This window comes from Cariama cristata, unplaced genomic scaffold, assembly GCF_000690535.1.
Source record: "Cariama cristata isolate BGI_N322 unplaced genomic scaffold, ASM69053v1 scaffold40653, whole genome shotgun sequence".
Taxonomy (NCBI): Eukaryota; Metazoa; Chordata; class Aves; order Cariamiformes; family Cariamidae; genus Cariama; species Cariama cristata.
The window spans coordinates 27,741-42,186 of record NW_009610839.1 but is presented as its reverse complement, the minus strand read 5'-3'; the positions used below and the strand labels follow the sequence as shown (position 1 = coordinate 42,186).

The 14,446-nt window shown below is 52.0% G+C and overlaps 1 protein-coding gene across 1 annotated transcript in view; it reads right to left on the bottom strand.

Moving 5' to 3' along the window:
- Positions 1-14,446, bottom strand: part of MGRN1 (mahogunin ring finger 1, E3 ubiquitin protein ligase) — a gene marked incomplete at its 5' end in the record, with an annotated part of 38,350 nt that overhangs the window by 668 nt on the left and 23,236 nt on the right. The window contains 8 exons of the mRNA XM_009698009.1: positions 4-108; positions 762-807; positions 1,349-1,472; positions 2,423-2,646; positions 5,209-5,274; positions 6,212-6,321; positions 8,089-8,248; positions 10,779-10,847. Of these exons, the coding sequence (XP_009696311.1) occupies positions 4-108; positions 762-807; positions 1,349-1,472; positions 2,423-2,646; positions 5,209-5,274; positions 6,212-6,321; positions 8,089-8,248; positions 10,779-10,847 (904 nt within the window). The remainder of the gene's footprint in view (positions 1-3; positions 109-761; positions 808-1,348; positions 1,473-2,422; positions 2,647-5,208; positions 5,275-6,211; positions 6,322-8,088; positions 8,249-10,778; positions 10,848-14,446) is intronic.

The following is a 14,446-nucleotide window of genomic DNA, read 5'->3' as shown; positions in this document are numbered from 1 at the left end:
CTGGCAGGTAGACGTCTACCGGAGGGTCACTGTCCGACTGCGGCAGGCTCCTGTGCTCGCCGCAGCTGCTGTCCTGCAGGACGTCTTCGACGGAGGGCGGGCGGCTACCTAGAACCAGCCGAGAGCGCAGCCCCTCAGTCCCCAGACCAGCTCTGCAGGGGCACACGGCCAGGACGGGTTGAGACCTTCCATGTGAGGAAGCTCCCCAGGCCCCCCCAGCCCCGCAGAGGTCTTGGGAGGGCCGGTCAGACTGGCCTGGGTCACAGTGCCAAAGGGCCAGCTCTGTTCACCTGCAGGCTCACACCCCAAAACGCACCCAGCACTCCCCTCCCACCCCATCCTTCTGCCTGCTGGATGCTGACTGAGCGCCACAGACCCATCCCAAAGACATGGGGCACATCCTGCATGCCCAGTACTGCAGCCATGGTCCCACCAGGACCACATTGGGGCACACAGCCATCTCCCCTCTCAGCCATGCGAGAAGTCAGCTCATGGCATGGACAGTTCTACCTGTGTAGAGCTTACACCAAGGAGAGATGATTGGCAAATAAACCAGGCAGACCTGTTAATTCTGTTCCCCCACTTCCCGGGAGAGAGCAGGGAAGTACCAGGGACCTGGTGAAGCACGGCAACTTAGAGATGGGACTTCAGGGGCTGGATGTTCCTGCTGGATGTTTCTGAACTCGTATGTGCATTTCCCAGCTGTCCCTGTCCCACCACAGATGAGGACTGGCTGCCCCCACAGCTGAGTGCACACTCACCCTGCTGCAGGGACGAGGCTTCCTCGATCTCCTCCCCTGCCACGCTCTGTAAAGAGGAACCACAGAGGTTACTTCTGCGGGCCGGAGGTCTTTGCTGCGCTCGTCTCCTGCTCTGGCGTTCTCCAGAGAGCTGCGCTCAGGGCAAGCCCTGGTTTCCCAGACGGATCAAGGGGCCCTGCACCAGTCCTGTGGCACCATGGGCCAGGACAGAGGGGCTTCAGAGCCAACAGCAGCAGGTGCTGAAAGCCCAGCGAGGCCCAGCTTCCACGCCTGCCCCAAACACTGCTGGGCTCCTCCAGGAAGCTGGGGGAAGGTCAGCTCTGACATGGCTGCAGTCAAGCAGCTTTCCAAGCCCCCAGCTGTTTTAGGGGCACAGGGAGCAGCTACGTCCTTCCCTATGGAGCCCTATGGGTAAATAAAGGCAGCCGAGACTGCTGGCTCCGGGCTACTCGTGCTAAGAAGCTCATCTTCATCCTGTCACTGAGGAAGTGATGGTCCTTCACGAGGCACCTCCTGTGCCCCCGAAGAAGCTTCCCCCACCAAGAAGAGCTCTGGCTCAGAGCAGCTCCCCAGCAGAGCACACTTACTTCTGGAGAGCTGGTCTCTCTCAGGACCAGCTCACCCCCACTCAGTGCTGGCTGCGAGTCAGAGTCCTCGGAGAGCTTCTCTTCATCCTCCTCATGGATCGGCGACGAGGGAGACCGTAGTGTGCTGCGGCAAGAGAAACTCCATTTGCAAGAAGCTGCAGTGCTGCCAGCACCGCGGGTCCTGGCAGATTTGATGGCAGCAGCTCAAGTTGTCACCACCCCTGCCCTGTCCCTCCACCAGCTGCGTAAGCCAACATGCGTGAGCAGGAGCTCAAACTTTTGAGCTAAATTCACCAGGGCCCTCCAGTATCAGCTACAGGGAGAACAGCAACAGCAGCAGCAGCGTTTCTGGGGCAGAGCCAAGTGGTGCAGAGCTGCGGCACAGTAACACAACTCAGATAAATCTGCCTTTGCACGGAAAGCAAGAGGCCCAGGTCTCACGTTGCTCCTCACACCTTCAGGGTGTCCCTTCCCAGGGGAAAATTTGGAATGGAGGACAGCGAGGAGTGCCGGGAACAAACCCAGTCTGACCCCATCTGTATGGCCCCGCAAGGGACACGTGAAGGGCACCTGCATTAGGCTGCCCACTCCGTGGCACCCAGACCTAGATCCTCCATCACACGGCCAATAGAGGAGGCTTCAGACAACAACCAAAGGATCTCATCCAGCATTTTCTGCTCTGAAATTTAGGTCACTTCTCTCCCCACTCTTTTGCTCCAGGGAAACTTCATGGAAAGCTGAAATCCAACAAGGTTTGGACGTTAAATGCAAATTGAGGGACTAACTGCATTGGAAAGGAGACATTTCTATCCAAAGTCTGGATTAAATTCTCCTTGTTAAAAATCCTCTTTCTTTTGGTGACAAAGTCAGCCCTTAGGAGACATAAGCCGGTAACCTCAGGCTGAACACAGGGGTGATGTCTCAATTCTCTCACTGGTATGAGTACCTAAAATTCTGAGTCAGCAGTGCTACCAGTGACAGGACCAGCCAGAGCCCTCTCCTGGCTCCCAGTGAGTTTGGCTACAAGCCCTCAGGGCTCGCAAGAGGCGTGGACCCCTCCATCCCCATGCTGACCTATCTGGAGACTTGCTCCGCTTGCCCTTCTGGTGGCTGCTCTCCACAGCTCTGTCCATCCCAACAAGCGGTCGGCTCGCAGGCGGCATCCCATCCACCACACCAGAGTAGTTGATTTCGTCATACAGAGGAGCTGACGGGATGGAGGGGGAAACAGAGCGAAGGCCATTCAGCGCTTCCAGCAAGGAAATGGGCTCGTAGCCCGGAGGGATGTTGTCAGAGCTCTGTGGGCGAGAGAGAGGGGCATGTTAAGAAACCCTCACCAGGCTGAAAGCCCCCCTAGAAAGGGTTGGCCCCGCTGCAACCCAGCCGTGCATATCCCAGGTAGCCCGTGCCCACCGCCACCTCTCCAGAGAGCCTCAGCCTCCTTCCCCTGCAACAGCCACACACTCCCCTTGGGTTGTAACACTGATGATGCTCCAGGCAAGTTTCCAGAGCAGTGCTTGAGAGACCGGGCATCTCAGCAAGCCAGAACATGGCTGAGCGCTCCTCCTACACCATACTTTCAAGAGCTGGGCAAGGAGGGTGAGAAAGCAGGTTCCTAACAAAGCTGCTATAACATACGTTTGGATTTTTTCTTCTAAAAGTTCCTCCAATGGTTCAGAGACCCTTCCAGCTCAATAAGCACACCACATCTGCTCCCAGCCCTGGTACATGCAGCTGTTTCACAGCACCACCAGTGTCACTAACAGAGTGGTAGGAGGGGAGTACGTGTGCCCGAGCTGAGAGCTGGTCCTCAGAGCCTACCCCACTTCCACTTCTCCCATGCTCTCAGTCCTCTCAGCTGCTAACGCGGGCTCTCTGCACAGTTGTCTCTGCTGAAAGGTAGGAAAGGGATCACAGAACCACTAAGCCCATAAGGGAGGAGGGCAAAACTGCACTAATTCCCATTTCCTCTGTAACTCACTAAGCTGCCAGTCAAAGGGACCCTTGCAAAGCCGCTAAACCAACAACGGTTTAACTCCAAAAATCCTCCTGATCATAAAGATCCTGTGGACTCAAGAGACAAACGGGGTTTATGCTGCAACCCAGTAGGCCACAGGCAGCTCAGCCCAGCCTGCTGCTGCTGCAAAAAAGAGGCAAGACTGCAGCAGCCCAGGCTTACATTAAATTGGGCTGTTTCAGCTCTGTATCCTCAGGGAGGTGGTTTGACGTTGTACCTAAGATGCTGTGTTGCTTCTAAGTCTGGCCATAAACTCCTGTAGCTTCTCTGTGCCTGGTGTCCCAATCACACGGCTGCAGACGAGCCTGCCCAGCAACTTCAACACAGCCATTAATTTGGTGTGAGCTGATTGCTGAACTGACTCACTTGTGGTCACAGAAGGAGCTAGATCTGACTGGCAAGAAAGAATGAGTGGCACCTGAGGTCAAGCATCAACCCACACCCCCTAAGTATTGGTCTTGTGATGGTTATGAGCTTGCCCTGAAGACCACAGCTGGTGATGGCAAGATACCCAAGGCAGCTGAACAAGGAATCGGTTCACAGTTGCTGCCACCTGCGGGCAGTGGGGCCAAAAGCCATCTCCACAAAAGCGTTTCATTTCCAGACAGCAGTTTGGAGGTGCTACTTTGAGGACAGAAAAGTCAGGAAGACAAAACCCCCTGGCTTGTGTTTGGGACATTTTCTCCTGGCTGTGTAGACCAAGGCCTGAGGGTTCAAAGGCTGCTCATTTTGGTTCGCTATGGTGAAAGCTCAGGTTCTGCAGCACAGCTCAGAGGCCGGAGGAGAATTTCCCAGCCAATGGCTATAACACCCTCGCTGCAAGTTACTGAGCTCTCAAACAACCCTAAGAGATGCTGCTCTCTCCTGGGACACTTACTGCTACATCACCCATATCGCCCACGGCTCCAGCAGTACTGCTAGTCGCTGCAGGAGGCTTGCAGAGAGCCAGGGTCACGCCAAGCTCGCAAGAGTCTCATTACCTGAACCCAGCCTCAGGTTTTCCCCAAACCTGGCAAGCACAACAAGCCACCTTCCTCACAAGGCTGAGCATCTAGGCCAGCTTGAGCAAAAGCCAACTGCAGCCTCCTTGATACCAGTGACAGCTGTAGCTGCATTTGATGGGAGTACACAAAGAGGGCACAAACAGACCCTTCCTGGCCTGGGGGCCTCCCTCACCTTTCTCCTTCCCAGCTCCCGGTCCCCCACAATTGCCGTTCATGCTGTCCCCAGCACGGCGTTCCAGTTACACACTCTCACACCACCTCGGAGAGTCCCCAGCAAAACAAGCTCCATCCTTCCTGTGTCTGTAAAAGCAAAACAGCCCATTGCAGCCAGTGTTCCTGAATGCAAGACCTGGTCCAACCGTGCCTATTTGTCTATCTCTACATCCCAGCACCAGGGTGGAAATGACAACAAGATGTGCCCACGACAAACTGCCAAGGGGATGAGACAAGTGCAAGGAAGCTTTTGGGTGAGCCAAGGGGACAGCAGCTTGCCCATGGTCCTACAAATCTATGAAAAAACCGTCTTGGTCAGGAACTATAAAGCAGCCAGGGTCAGGACCTGGGGACAGTCCCTGAGTCAGCATCAGATCCCTGTGGCAAGCTGCTTCCATCTTGCTTATCCCTCCGCAGGCAAACCAGGGAGGTTAGCAATCGTCCGTGCAGGGTGTGAGCATCTCACCACTAACATGAAGGCAGCACGTGGAGTGTCGCAGCCTGTGCAGGGGCACAAGTCAAACCCAGTGTGTTAGCAAGCCCTCGCATGTGTAACACTTCCATGTGCCAGTGACACAGCTGGCAAAGAATTGCCGTAGGAGCCAAACACAACCAAGTCCACTTACTGTTTCCCTTCTAGGTTTCCTGCTGGGCAGGGAGACAGTGCTCACTTTAAAGGGTTTAAAGGGACACTGTCAAGAGAAAACGATGTTTTAAAGAAGTTGTTTCTTGAGGTTAGTGACACAAAGAGACATGCAGCATCTGCTCACCTTGCTCCAGGTGACAGCGCCTGCTTTCTCTACACACCATGCTCTGCTTCACAACAACCCTCTGGGTTTCTGCCTTGCTGTATTTCTTAGCCCCAGTTCAAAGCAGCGGGGCTGCACTGCTGCAGAGGACAGATGGATAAACCCAGGCTTTTCCTGTGACAATCTCATTCTGTTCCCATGAAAGCCTGTTAAGATGATCTAGATGCAGATCTCCCTCTCACGCTGATCTCATGTGTCTCGCCAGAGCCAGCTGTGCAGCAGCACTGCTCAGGCAATGAGCTGCTGCCCTCACTGCACCAGGGACGTGTGACCTGGCCCTGAGGCCACCAGCACCACACTTTTTATCCCACGTTCACTGAGCTGCCTGCTGAGACCCTGATCACTCAGGGAGGCTGGCACAAAGAGGTCTTTCTGCTACCATGCTGGGAACCTCAATGCCAAGGGCGTTTCATCAGAACCTGCTGCCACACAGATGTGCATGCAAGTCAAACTGTAACCCCCTCCATTTTCCCAGCTCCCACTCTGCCATGCCTGGAGTCTGCCACTTTTCCTCTGGGACAGACCTCAAGAAACCTTCTCAGACTGAGGCTTCTGTGGATTTGTTTCCTCCAAAAGACAGGAGGACACTTGGCTAAAAATAGTTGTATTGCTAAACCACAAGAGGAGAGGTCCTGGCTTTCTAGCAGGCTTGAGAAGAGAGGCTGCACTGCTCAGGAAGACCTTGCTCCAATGTCCGAGTGCACCTCCTGAGGTCCCAGGGACGCTGGCCATCAGGCCGAGCAACTCGTGCGTGCACAAACTGCTGGCCCAGGCTGAGACGAGTGCCCAGGCTTTGTATACGGAGTTGTGAGGTACTTACAGAGTGCTCGTCATGGTCAACGCTCTGTGCCAAGACTGGGCTGAACGACACCGGTGACAGAGCCCCTGGCTTCTTCCTCACAGCCCGGATCTGCAGGAGGGCACGGAAGGCTAGGAGAGAACAGTAGGCAGGTGACTGCAAGGCCAAGCAGGACCAGGCCGTGCCAGGTGCATGCCAGAGGTCCTCGGCTTGCCGCAGACACACCATGGGCATGGAGGAGCTCCCTGTGTGCATGGGGAGCAGAGCCACAGAGCACATCAAAGCCATGCTCTGTGGTCTGGCTGCTAGTCAATTGATCTGGACAGGGAAGAGATCTGCTGGCCGAAAAATTCTGGGTACATGCAGCCCTTCTGGAGAACAGGCACTGCCTGCCCCAGTACAGTCCTGTACAGAGGTGTTTCAGGCCTGATACTGCACAACACAGTAAAAAAACCCCATGAACTCAGCCTTGGGCAGTGCGCTGCAAGCTACAGGATGGGGCAAGGGGGAGGGCTCATGTAAAAGCACTTCGGGTTCATTCAGACCCCACAAGTCTCAGCCCTGGGGTCCAGCTGGCACTGGAAGCATTGAGCCTGCCATCAGCAGAGGGTCAGTGGCTATAGTCTGGTCTCCAGCACAGCGATCCCTTGGTCCTCCCACCACAACAGCTTTGATCTCCAGTCCCTGCCCACAGACCCATTTTCTATCTGCAGATTTTAATACTGTTTGTTCCTCTGTGCCAACGGCACATCTGAAGGAGCCCAACATCTGTTCTGATGCAGCTGTAAGAACTTGCTTGTACATAAGGAAAAGCCCAGGCATTTCCCTAGTTCTTGTTGCACTCGGTCGCTTGCAAGATGAGCCCAGAGCAAGAGGACAGAGGTACAAATCTATCCTTGCTGCGTCTGCACTCCCCAGAAGCAGATTCCCAGGAAGTCTGACATGGGGGTACTTTCCAAACAAATACAACCTACTCCACTGCAGCATGCAGATGAGATAATGCTGTTCCTGTGTTTTAAGTTGTGCTACTTATAGGCAAAGCTGTCTGGCACTTCCTCTGCTAAGTTCTTGGTTTTGCAAACCACACACTTCTTGCCAAGTTTGAACTGTTCAGACATAATTTCTCAGGCCAAACATCTGTCTTATGCTTTTTTTTCTTTTCCTGAGAAGTATCAGTTAGAAACAATCAAATACCTCAGAGACCAAGGACAGGATAAAACACACGATCTGTCTATTCCAGCAAAAACACAGGCATTTTCTCAAGAGACTCCTATGCCTCTGTGCTTTTGAGAAACGACATGGAATTCAGCAAGTGCCGCCTGAGTATCAGAACTGGTATTTCATTTTTTCCATCTTTTGGGAGCTGAGCAATGCAGGGGTTAAGCAGATCCTCCTAACTCTCCTGGCAAAGTGAAGGACTCCAAATCGACTGTTATCTCATCTCTGCCTCCCTGGTGAAGTCGAAGCAAGGTTGTCAGAGAGGAAAAAAAAAAAAAAAAAAAAATCACACAAAGTACTTGGACAGCCCTCTGGTCGGGCTGGCTGTTGTCTCGGCCAGATACTCTCAGGATAAAGCTTTTTCCATCATCTCCACCAAAACAGGCCTACATGGCATGGCTCAGAGCACCTGCACCTTCAGATCCATCCCAGGGAGAGGGCAAGTGGCCAGGGAGGCACTGGACAAAGGTCCATTCTCCCATGTGCTTTCCTCCTTCCCTGTTCAAGGGCAGTTATTTTAGGTGTCAGAAATCTCCAGATGCCAGTGAGAGCAGGAGCATGTTTGATGCTGAGCCTTGGGGTGGGGTATATAAAATATGTGCTCCCTTTCGCAGCCTGTACTGACTTAACAGGAGCCTAAGAGGGAGAAAGATGCCCTTGTTTCCTGGGCACATACTCACGCAGCCTGCAGATGGGGCAGTTGTTGGCCTGGTAGCGCAGGGTGTCAGCGCAGGAATTGCACAGACAGAGGTGTCTGCAGGGCAGAATGAGGGTGTCGCGGAGGTCAGACAGGCAAACCACACACTCGTTGCTGTTGTCGCTGTTCTCGTCATCTGAAGGCTGCAATGAGAGGCAAGATGTTGGCACGCGAATGCTAAGGGTCATACTGAATCACAGAATTGATTTGGTTGGAAGAGACCTCTGCGATCATCAAGTCCAACCTTTGCCCTAACACCTCCATGTCAGCCAGACCATGGCACTAAGTGCCACCGCCAGTCTCTTCTTAAACACTTCCAGGGATGGTGACTCCGCCCCCTCCCTGGGCAGCCCATCCCAATGCCTAACGACCCTTTCTGTGAAGAAATGCCTCCTCATTTCTAGCCTGAACTTCCCCTGGCGCAGTTTCAGACTATGGCCTCTTGTCCTGTCACGAGTTGCCTGGGAGAAGAGGCTGATCCCAACTTTGCTACAATCTCCTTTCAGGGTGCTGTAGAGAGCGAACTGCCAAGGGACTCTGGAGCCTGGGGAAATTTCCCACCTAGAAGTCTGTGAGAGAGCTGACATCCTCTTTCCGCAGCTCTCAGCAGGGGGTTCTCAAGGAAAGCAAGCTCCAGCCCACACAACCCTGCTACGGACACTCCTTCCTCTCGGGGCTCTGCTCTGAGCTCACTAAAGGCCAGAGACCAAGGCATTGTCCTGTGAATTCACAGCACAGCTGTCCTTCCCCAGAGCTAGGCTGGGTGTAGAGAGGAGCCTTTTTGGGGCAGGGATCCCCTTGGCTTAGGGGAACCAAGAACCAGCTCCTGTCTGCCAGCCTGGTGGCTCCCAGGGTCAGCAGGGAAGTGGGCTCTTTGGCAGTCCAGCCTTTCAGCCCCACGTCCACGGAAAGAAAGCAGCCCCAAAAGGAGCTGCTCGCTGACTGTGGCAGGCAGCAGGTCAGGTTGCCCCTGGGCTGGACAGAAAGAGGCACTCCAGCCATGACTAGCTCAGCTTCCACAGGTCCTCTGAACAAGTGATGGAGTGGTTCTTCTGCCACAGCATCTTCACCAGTCTCCTGTGCTGGCACAAGCTTCGATGCAGCTGCAGGAGAACCAGCCTGGGATGCTCACCTGCTCACAGCTACCCTGGTAAAAAGGTCAGTGTGAATCCATTCAACATGAACGTGCATCACAGTGGTCGTTTCAGTCACTCAGAGGCCCACAAATAGAATTACAGTCACTGAGCAAGCTGTTGCTCCAAGGAGAAACCCACTCTCCAACCATAAGAGCTCTCTTCACTGACACCCGAGAACCCCACAGTCTCCCCACTGATGCCACAGAAGTTATGCCAGAGCCCACCAAAATGATGACCCAGCATGGGTCACCCTCTGCCTTTGCCTGGTCCCACTTCCCGAGGTCCCTTTGGTCACCAGCGCTAACACGTGCTAGACAACGGGCAACCTTGATGTAAACAGCAATATACAGCATCTGCCGCTGCCACATCCACACCCAGCCTGCTGACTATGCCAGCAAAAGGCTACAAGCCTGTCTGCCCCATCACATGCACTCCTCATCTATTTTGGGAGGCAGGGAGGGCAGGCTCTTTTGCTTTCCCATTCACATGGTTTGCTAAGTATGCTAGGAAGAACAAAAATGGCCCCAGGCCACTTGTCTCATAGGCCACAAATGTGTGATTGCTGGATCAAGAGAATCATCACAAGACCATGGAGGACCCAAACAGAAGCCTTCAATCCTCTTAAATAGATCCTGTGCAAGAAAAATCTTTGAAAAGACTTCTTCCTCCTGCCTCTTCAGGTGCTACCTGTTGGCATAGGCAGATAGAGATCACAGGATGCTTTGGGCAGGACACTGCACTGTTTGGAGAGGAAATCCTGCTTGTCTTGCTCTGTCGCTACTCCTCTGTTTGCAAATCATGTACTATACACACCAGAGTGGTCTGATCCTGAGGCCAGCACTTGGTACATTCTGCAGCCCAGGTGGCAGCAAAGGGCAGCTCTACATAAGGCTAAAGCAAGCATAAAGCAGTCACGCCATCTGCATGGGGCTGTGCAGCAAGCTGGGATTCAGCAGAAGCTCCTGCCTAAAGATGGGCAATATTTCTGGTTACGGCATTTGTATATCCATCCCTCAGTGATGCTGTGCTCCCTCTTGCTGGGAGCGCAGCACTGGCAAGCCCTAGAGAGCTCAGTTCCCTGCAATGCTACAGGAACACACAGTTCTCCCCCCTGAAATAGGAAAACATGGAGCCACAGGAGTAAAGCACAGACACCAGGCATGACTGCCTTGACTGCAGAGAGGCAGCGACACTGGCCCACAGCTCTGTGTCTACAAGCCCTAAAAATCAGTGCTCTGAAACACCCATGGGGCACAGACACCCTTCTCTCCCAGCAATCCCAGCCCCAGGGAATCACCTCTAGAGTCTCACACTATCTAAAATTATCTCAGCATAACTCCACTGACTGTTTGGGCCTTACAACAGCAAGGATCTGTCATTCCTGGGCTTCTTCAGTGCCTGCAGGAACGACACAGAGTTGACAGTCATTCTGGGAAGCACCTCCACCTTGCCCTGCCAAGCCTGTTAAGCTCGAAAGCAGAAGGTGCAGGCTGGAAACCCGCAACTCAGGGAGCAGAAGCCTCCTGAGCGCCTTTACCTTGGTTTCTTGGTTGTTTTTGTTCTCGATGCCATAGATCTCCTGAAGCAGATAGCTCACCCGGTCAACCTAGGGAAGAAGACAACAGTTAGAGTGCCAGCTGCTCTGTCATTGCTGTTTTGTGATCACCTCCCCTCCCTTCCTGTGTCAAAATGTCCATGTTACACCTACAACAGCCAGCTTCCCTATAGCTACATGAAAAATTTAACAGAAATAAATATTGCAAAGGATAGCTGAGAAAATAAGTCTCTCCTTGCTTAAAAAGTGGTGCCCATCCTGTCTGGTCTGAGTAGGGAGCCCAACTGGCCACTTTTGTAACTGTCAAAATCATCCAAAAAACAAGTACTCTCCTTGTCTCAGAGATCAAGAGGGAAGATGCGCCCATAGCTCAAATAAGCCAGAGGCAATCAGCCTTCCACAGTCCTTTCCTTCTGTGAAGTACTGCTTAACTTTAACCAAGATGAACTTCCACCCATCCCTGTAACCTCAGCAGAGGTGCTGTGCCAACGGCTCGTCACTGGCTCATCAATGGCTGCACATCACTTCCCTGTTCATTACCTGGGAACATAATAAGGTCAAGCTACTGAAGACAGACAAACCATCTCCCTTAGCATGAGAAGCACTCAAGGGACAACGCTACATTAGCGCAGTGTCATTTATTACCATCCCCAGGCCCTTGGTGGCATCTCTAAATTGGGATGTGTGGTGGCAGAAAGCGCTCTAGGCACAAGTGGAAGTTGCTCACACCTCCAAACCTGGGATATACTCCTCCAAGCCATGCCTTTACACAAACACTGGCAGCTGCCTGCAAACTCCCTCCGAGCAGCTGAATTAAAGCACTGAGGCAAGAAAGGCTGACGGTTCAAGTCCCAGCAAGGCAAACCCCCTCTGCACTGTGGGGTGTTCTCCCCTGCTCCCTGGCTTAGTCAGCAAGTACAGCGTAAGACTCTTACACCTGTGAGGAGCAGCCTCCACAAGGACGCACAAAGACAGCACAAAGATACACAAAGGTCCCCTGAGATCTGGGGCTACACACAGCTTCCCCAGAGCAGAGCGTGTTTGTCTGCAAAAAACCCCGCAACAGGTAGAACAGTGAAGGGGTTGCAAGGTATCAAACTGACGCATCTCGCAAATAGGGGAAGGAAACACTTTCCTGCCATCTCCAGTAACTGCCCAGTTGACACCATGCAGTGAAGCCAAGCTACCAGAAACTGAGTGCTTCAACAGCTCCTCAATCCCAGGGCTTTTGGCATTTCCATGTGTAATTGGCCTCTCTCCTCTCCTTTTGTCAAGCTTAGAAGAGCAATGGTTTTGCCATGGGATTTCAGTGCTGCAGAGGACATCACATGCCAAGATGGGGGCAGCAGCTAGCTATATCCAGCCCGTTTGGCAGTTCAGAAATGCTCTGAGCTGGAAGGCAGCAGCTTGAGCAAACTAATTCCAGAGTCTCCCCGTTTAACTCAGCGTGCAGCTTACAGACAATCTGTTCTAGGCCTGCATTTCACGGCAATGAGGTCAGCTGTTGGGCTGCTGAGCAAAATCCTCTGCAGCAGCTCACAACTCACCCAGGAAGTTTGGGAACAATTATGTGGGAGGTGTCCTTTTGTAACTTGACATTTCAAAGGGAGTCTTGTTACAGCACCCTGACTCCTCAGAGGATGATGATCAGTGACAGGGAGTGCAGAAGTGGTCAGCTCAAAGCAAAGAAGAGGTCAGGAAGGAAGAGACAAAAACCTCTGCAGGAGTCTGCATTCCTTTTAACTGCTTGCCTCTGAAAATCCCAAGAAGCTCCTGTCCCAGTAGGAAAAGGATGAGCAGTGCAACATGGCTCTTTCTAGTAAGAGCACTAGGTTTTAAAAGAGTAAGAGTAAATAAGGAGTAGGTAATTGTACACAACGCAGTCCTTCACCTTCACGCTTCTCCAACCCATCCCGCACCACGTCATCCTTCCAAAGGCTTCTGTTGCTATATACAGCCTCAGTTGATGCATACAGGAGCCACCGGCCAAGTCCAGGTCATGTTTTTCTGCTGATCCATCTGTTTGTATTCATCCATGCTGAATTTCTTTAAATGGGTTAGTACATACATTATAACCGATCTCTGCTGAGAGAATAAAGCAGTTCAGCTCATTAGCTGCTGCTTCCTGCTCCCAAAGAGATTTAGACATTGATGCACACAAAAAGTACTCGGCAATCCTGGCTACGGCAAGGAGGGGAAGGCAAAAGAAAAGCAGTGATGGCGAAGAATGTACAATGTTATACAGATGATTTACTCCAGACATATACTCTGTACCTCTGCTCTATGCTCTTATGGGTGCAGATGCTAACTCAGTTTCAGTGGTACTGGGTGTTCCTCCAGCAAGAGCTTCCTTCTATTTTAAAAGTCATAGGAGAGAACATATAAGCACTACATTTTACAAACTGCCAATAAAAAAAAGGTACCCACAACCAAACACTGAGTGGGAAGGTTACACGCTCTGCCAGTACAGACAGACAAGCACACACTGTTTCACTGCAGGAGTCAGCTAACCATGCTGTGGTAGGGTGGGAACTTCTCTGGAGAGCACTTCCAGCAAGACAGTTCTCTACTTGGGGAGTCCGGAGGGCTAAATGGAGAATAGTACACACACTGCGTTAGTGTGCACAGTAACCCGTTGACGACTCAAAGAGCTCATAGCCATGTAAGCACTGTTTTTTAAAAAAAAATTAAAAATAAAAATAAAAAATCCCCCCAAAACCCACAAGCAAGATAAATGAGCAGCTTTTTATCAGCTCACAAATGCTTTTCTCTGATCAGAAGAGTATGTGGGAAAGAGGCATCGTTGGCATCACACTGCTCTGCTCCCTCAGCGCTCAGGCAGCCTCTTCCAGCACAGCACACAAGCTCTCCCTTCAGAGGCATGGCTCTTCTGGATGTTCCCACTACAAACCTGCCTTCACACGCTCGATAGACTCCCTTCTGAAACAGTCTCCGTCTGTCTCTATTAAAAATACTTGTAGGACCCAGATCAATTGACTAGCCAGGACATCATGCTGCAACACAGCCAAGTTAAGCACCAAGGAAGGGAGCGGAGCGCAGGTCAGTTTAGGACACACAGGGCTCAGAACAGACGTCAGGCTGGAGCGGCAAGTAACTCACCAGTAGCACCAGTATAAAGCTCTGGCAGCGAGGGCTAATATTGCTGTCACCAAGCATGAGCAAGTCTGAAGGACAGGCTGTGAGTTTCTGCACAGCACTGGCAAGGTAGATAGCGGATTACCAAACATGATTTTGATATAGGATTAACTGATACTGTTTAGTGACTCTTTTCTGACTTGGAGACTGGAAGAAACATCTTAGAGCAAAAAGTGTCTAATCAAGGCACTTAATGACCTTCTTGGTAGTAAAAGGCTTTTTAATTCAGATCAGAAAACCCTAGCCATCAATCGCCAGCAGCTAAAGTCAAACACATTTAAAGCAGAAACACAGCACACACCTAAAGGTGAAGGGATAGACCACCAAAATCTCAGCTCTTTCTCCAAGACATTTCAAGCTGATCATTGCAGCAGGATCACTACCAGATTTCCTTTCAGAAGCTGAAATTCTTGGCAATCTTTGCAGTTTGCAGTTGCTTATGTATTTCTCTCTATGCAAGACTGGATGCAATTTCAAACTTGGTAAGGCACTAC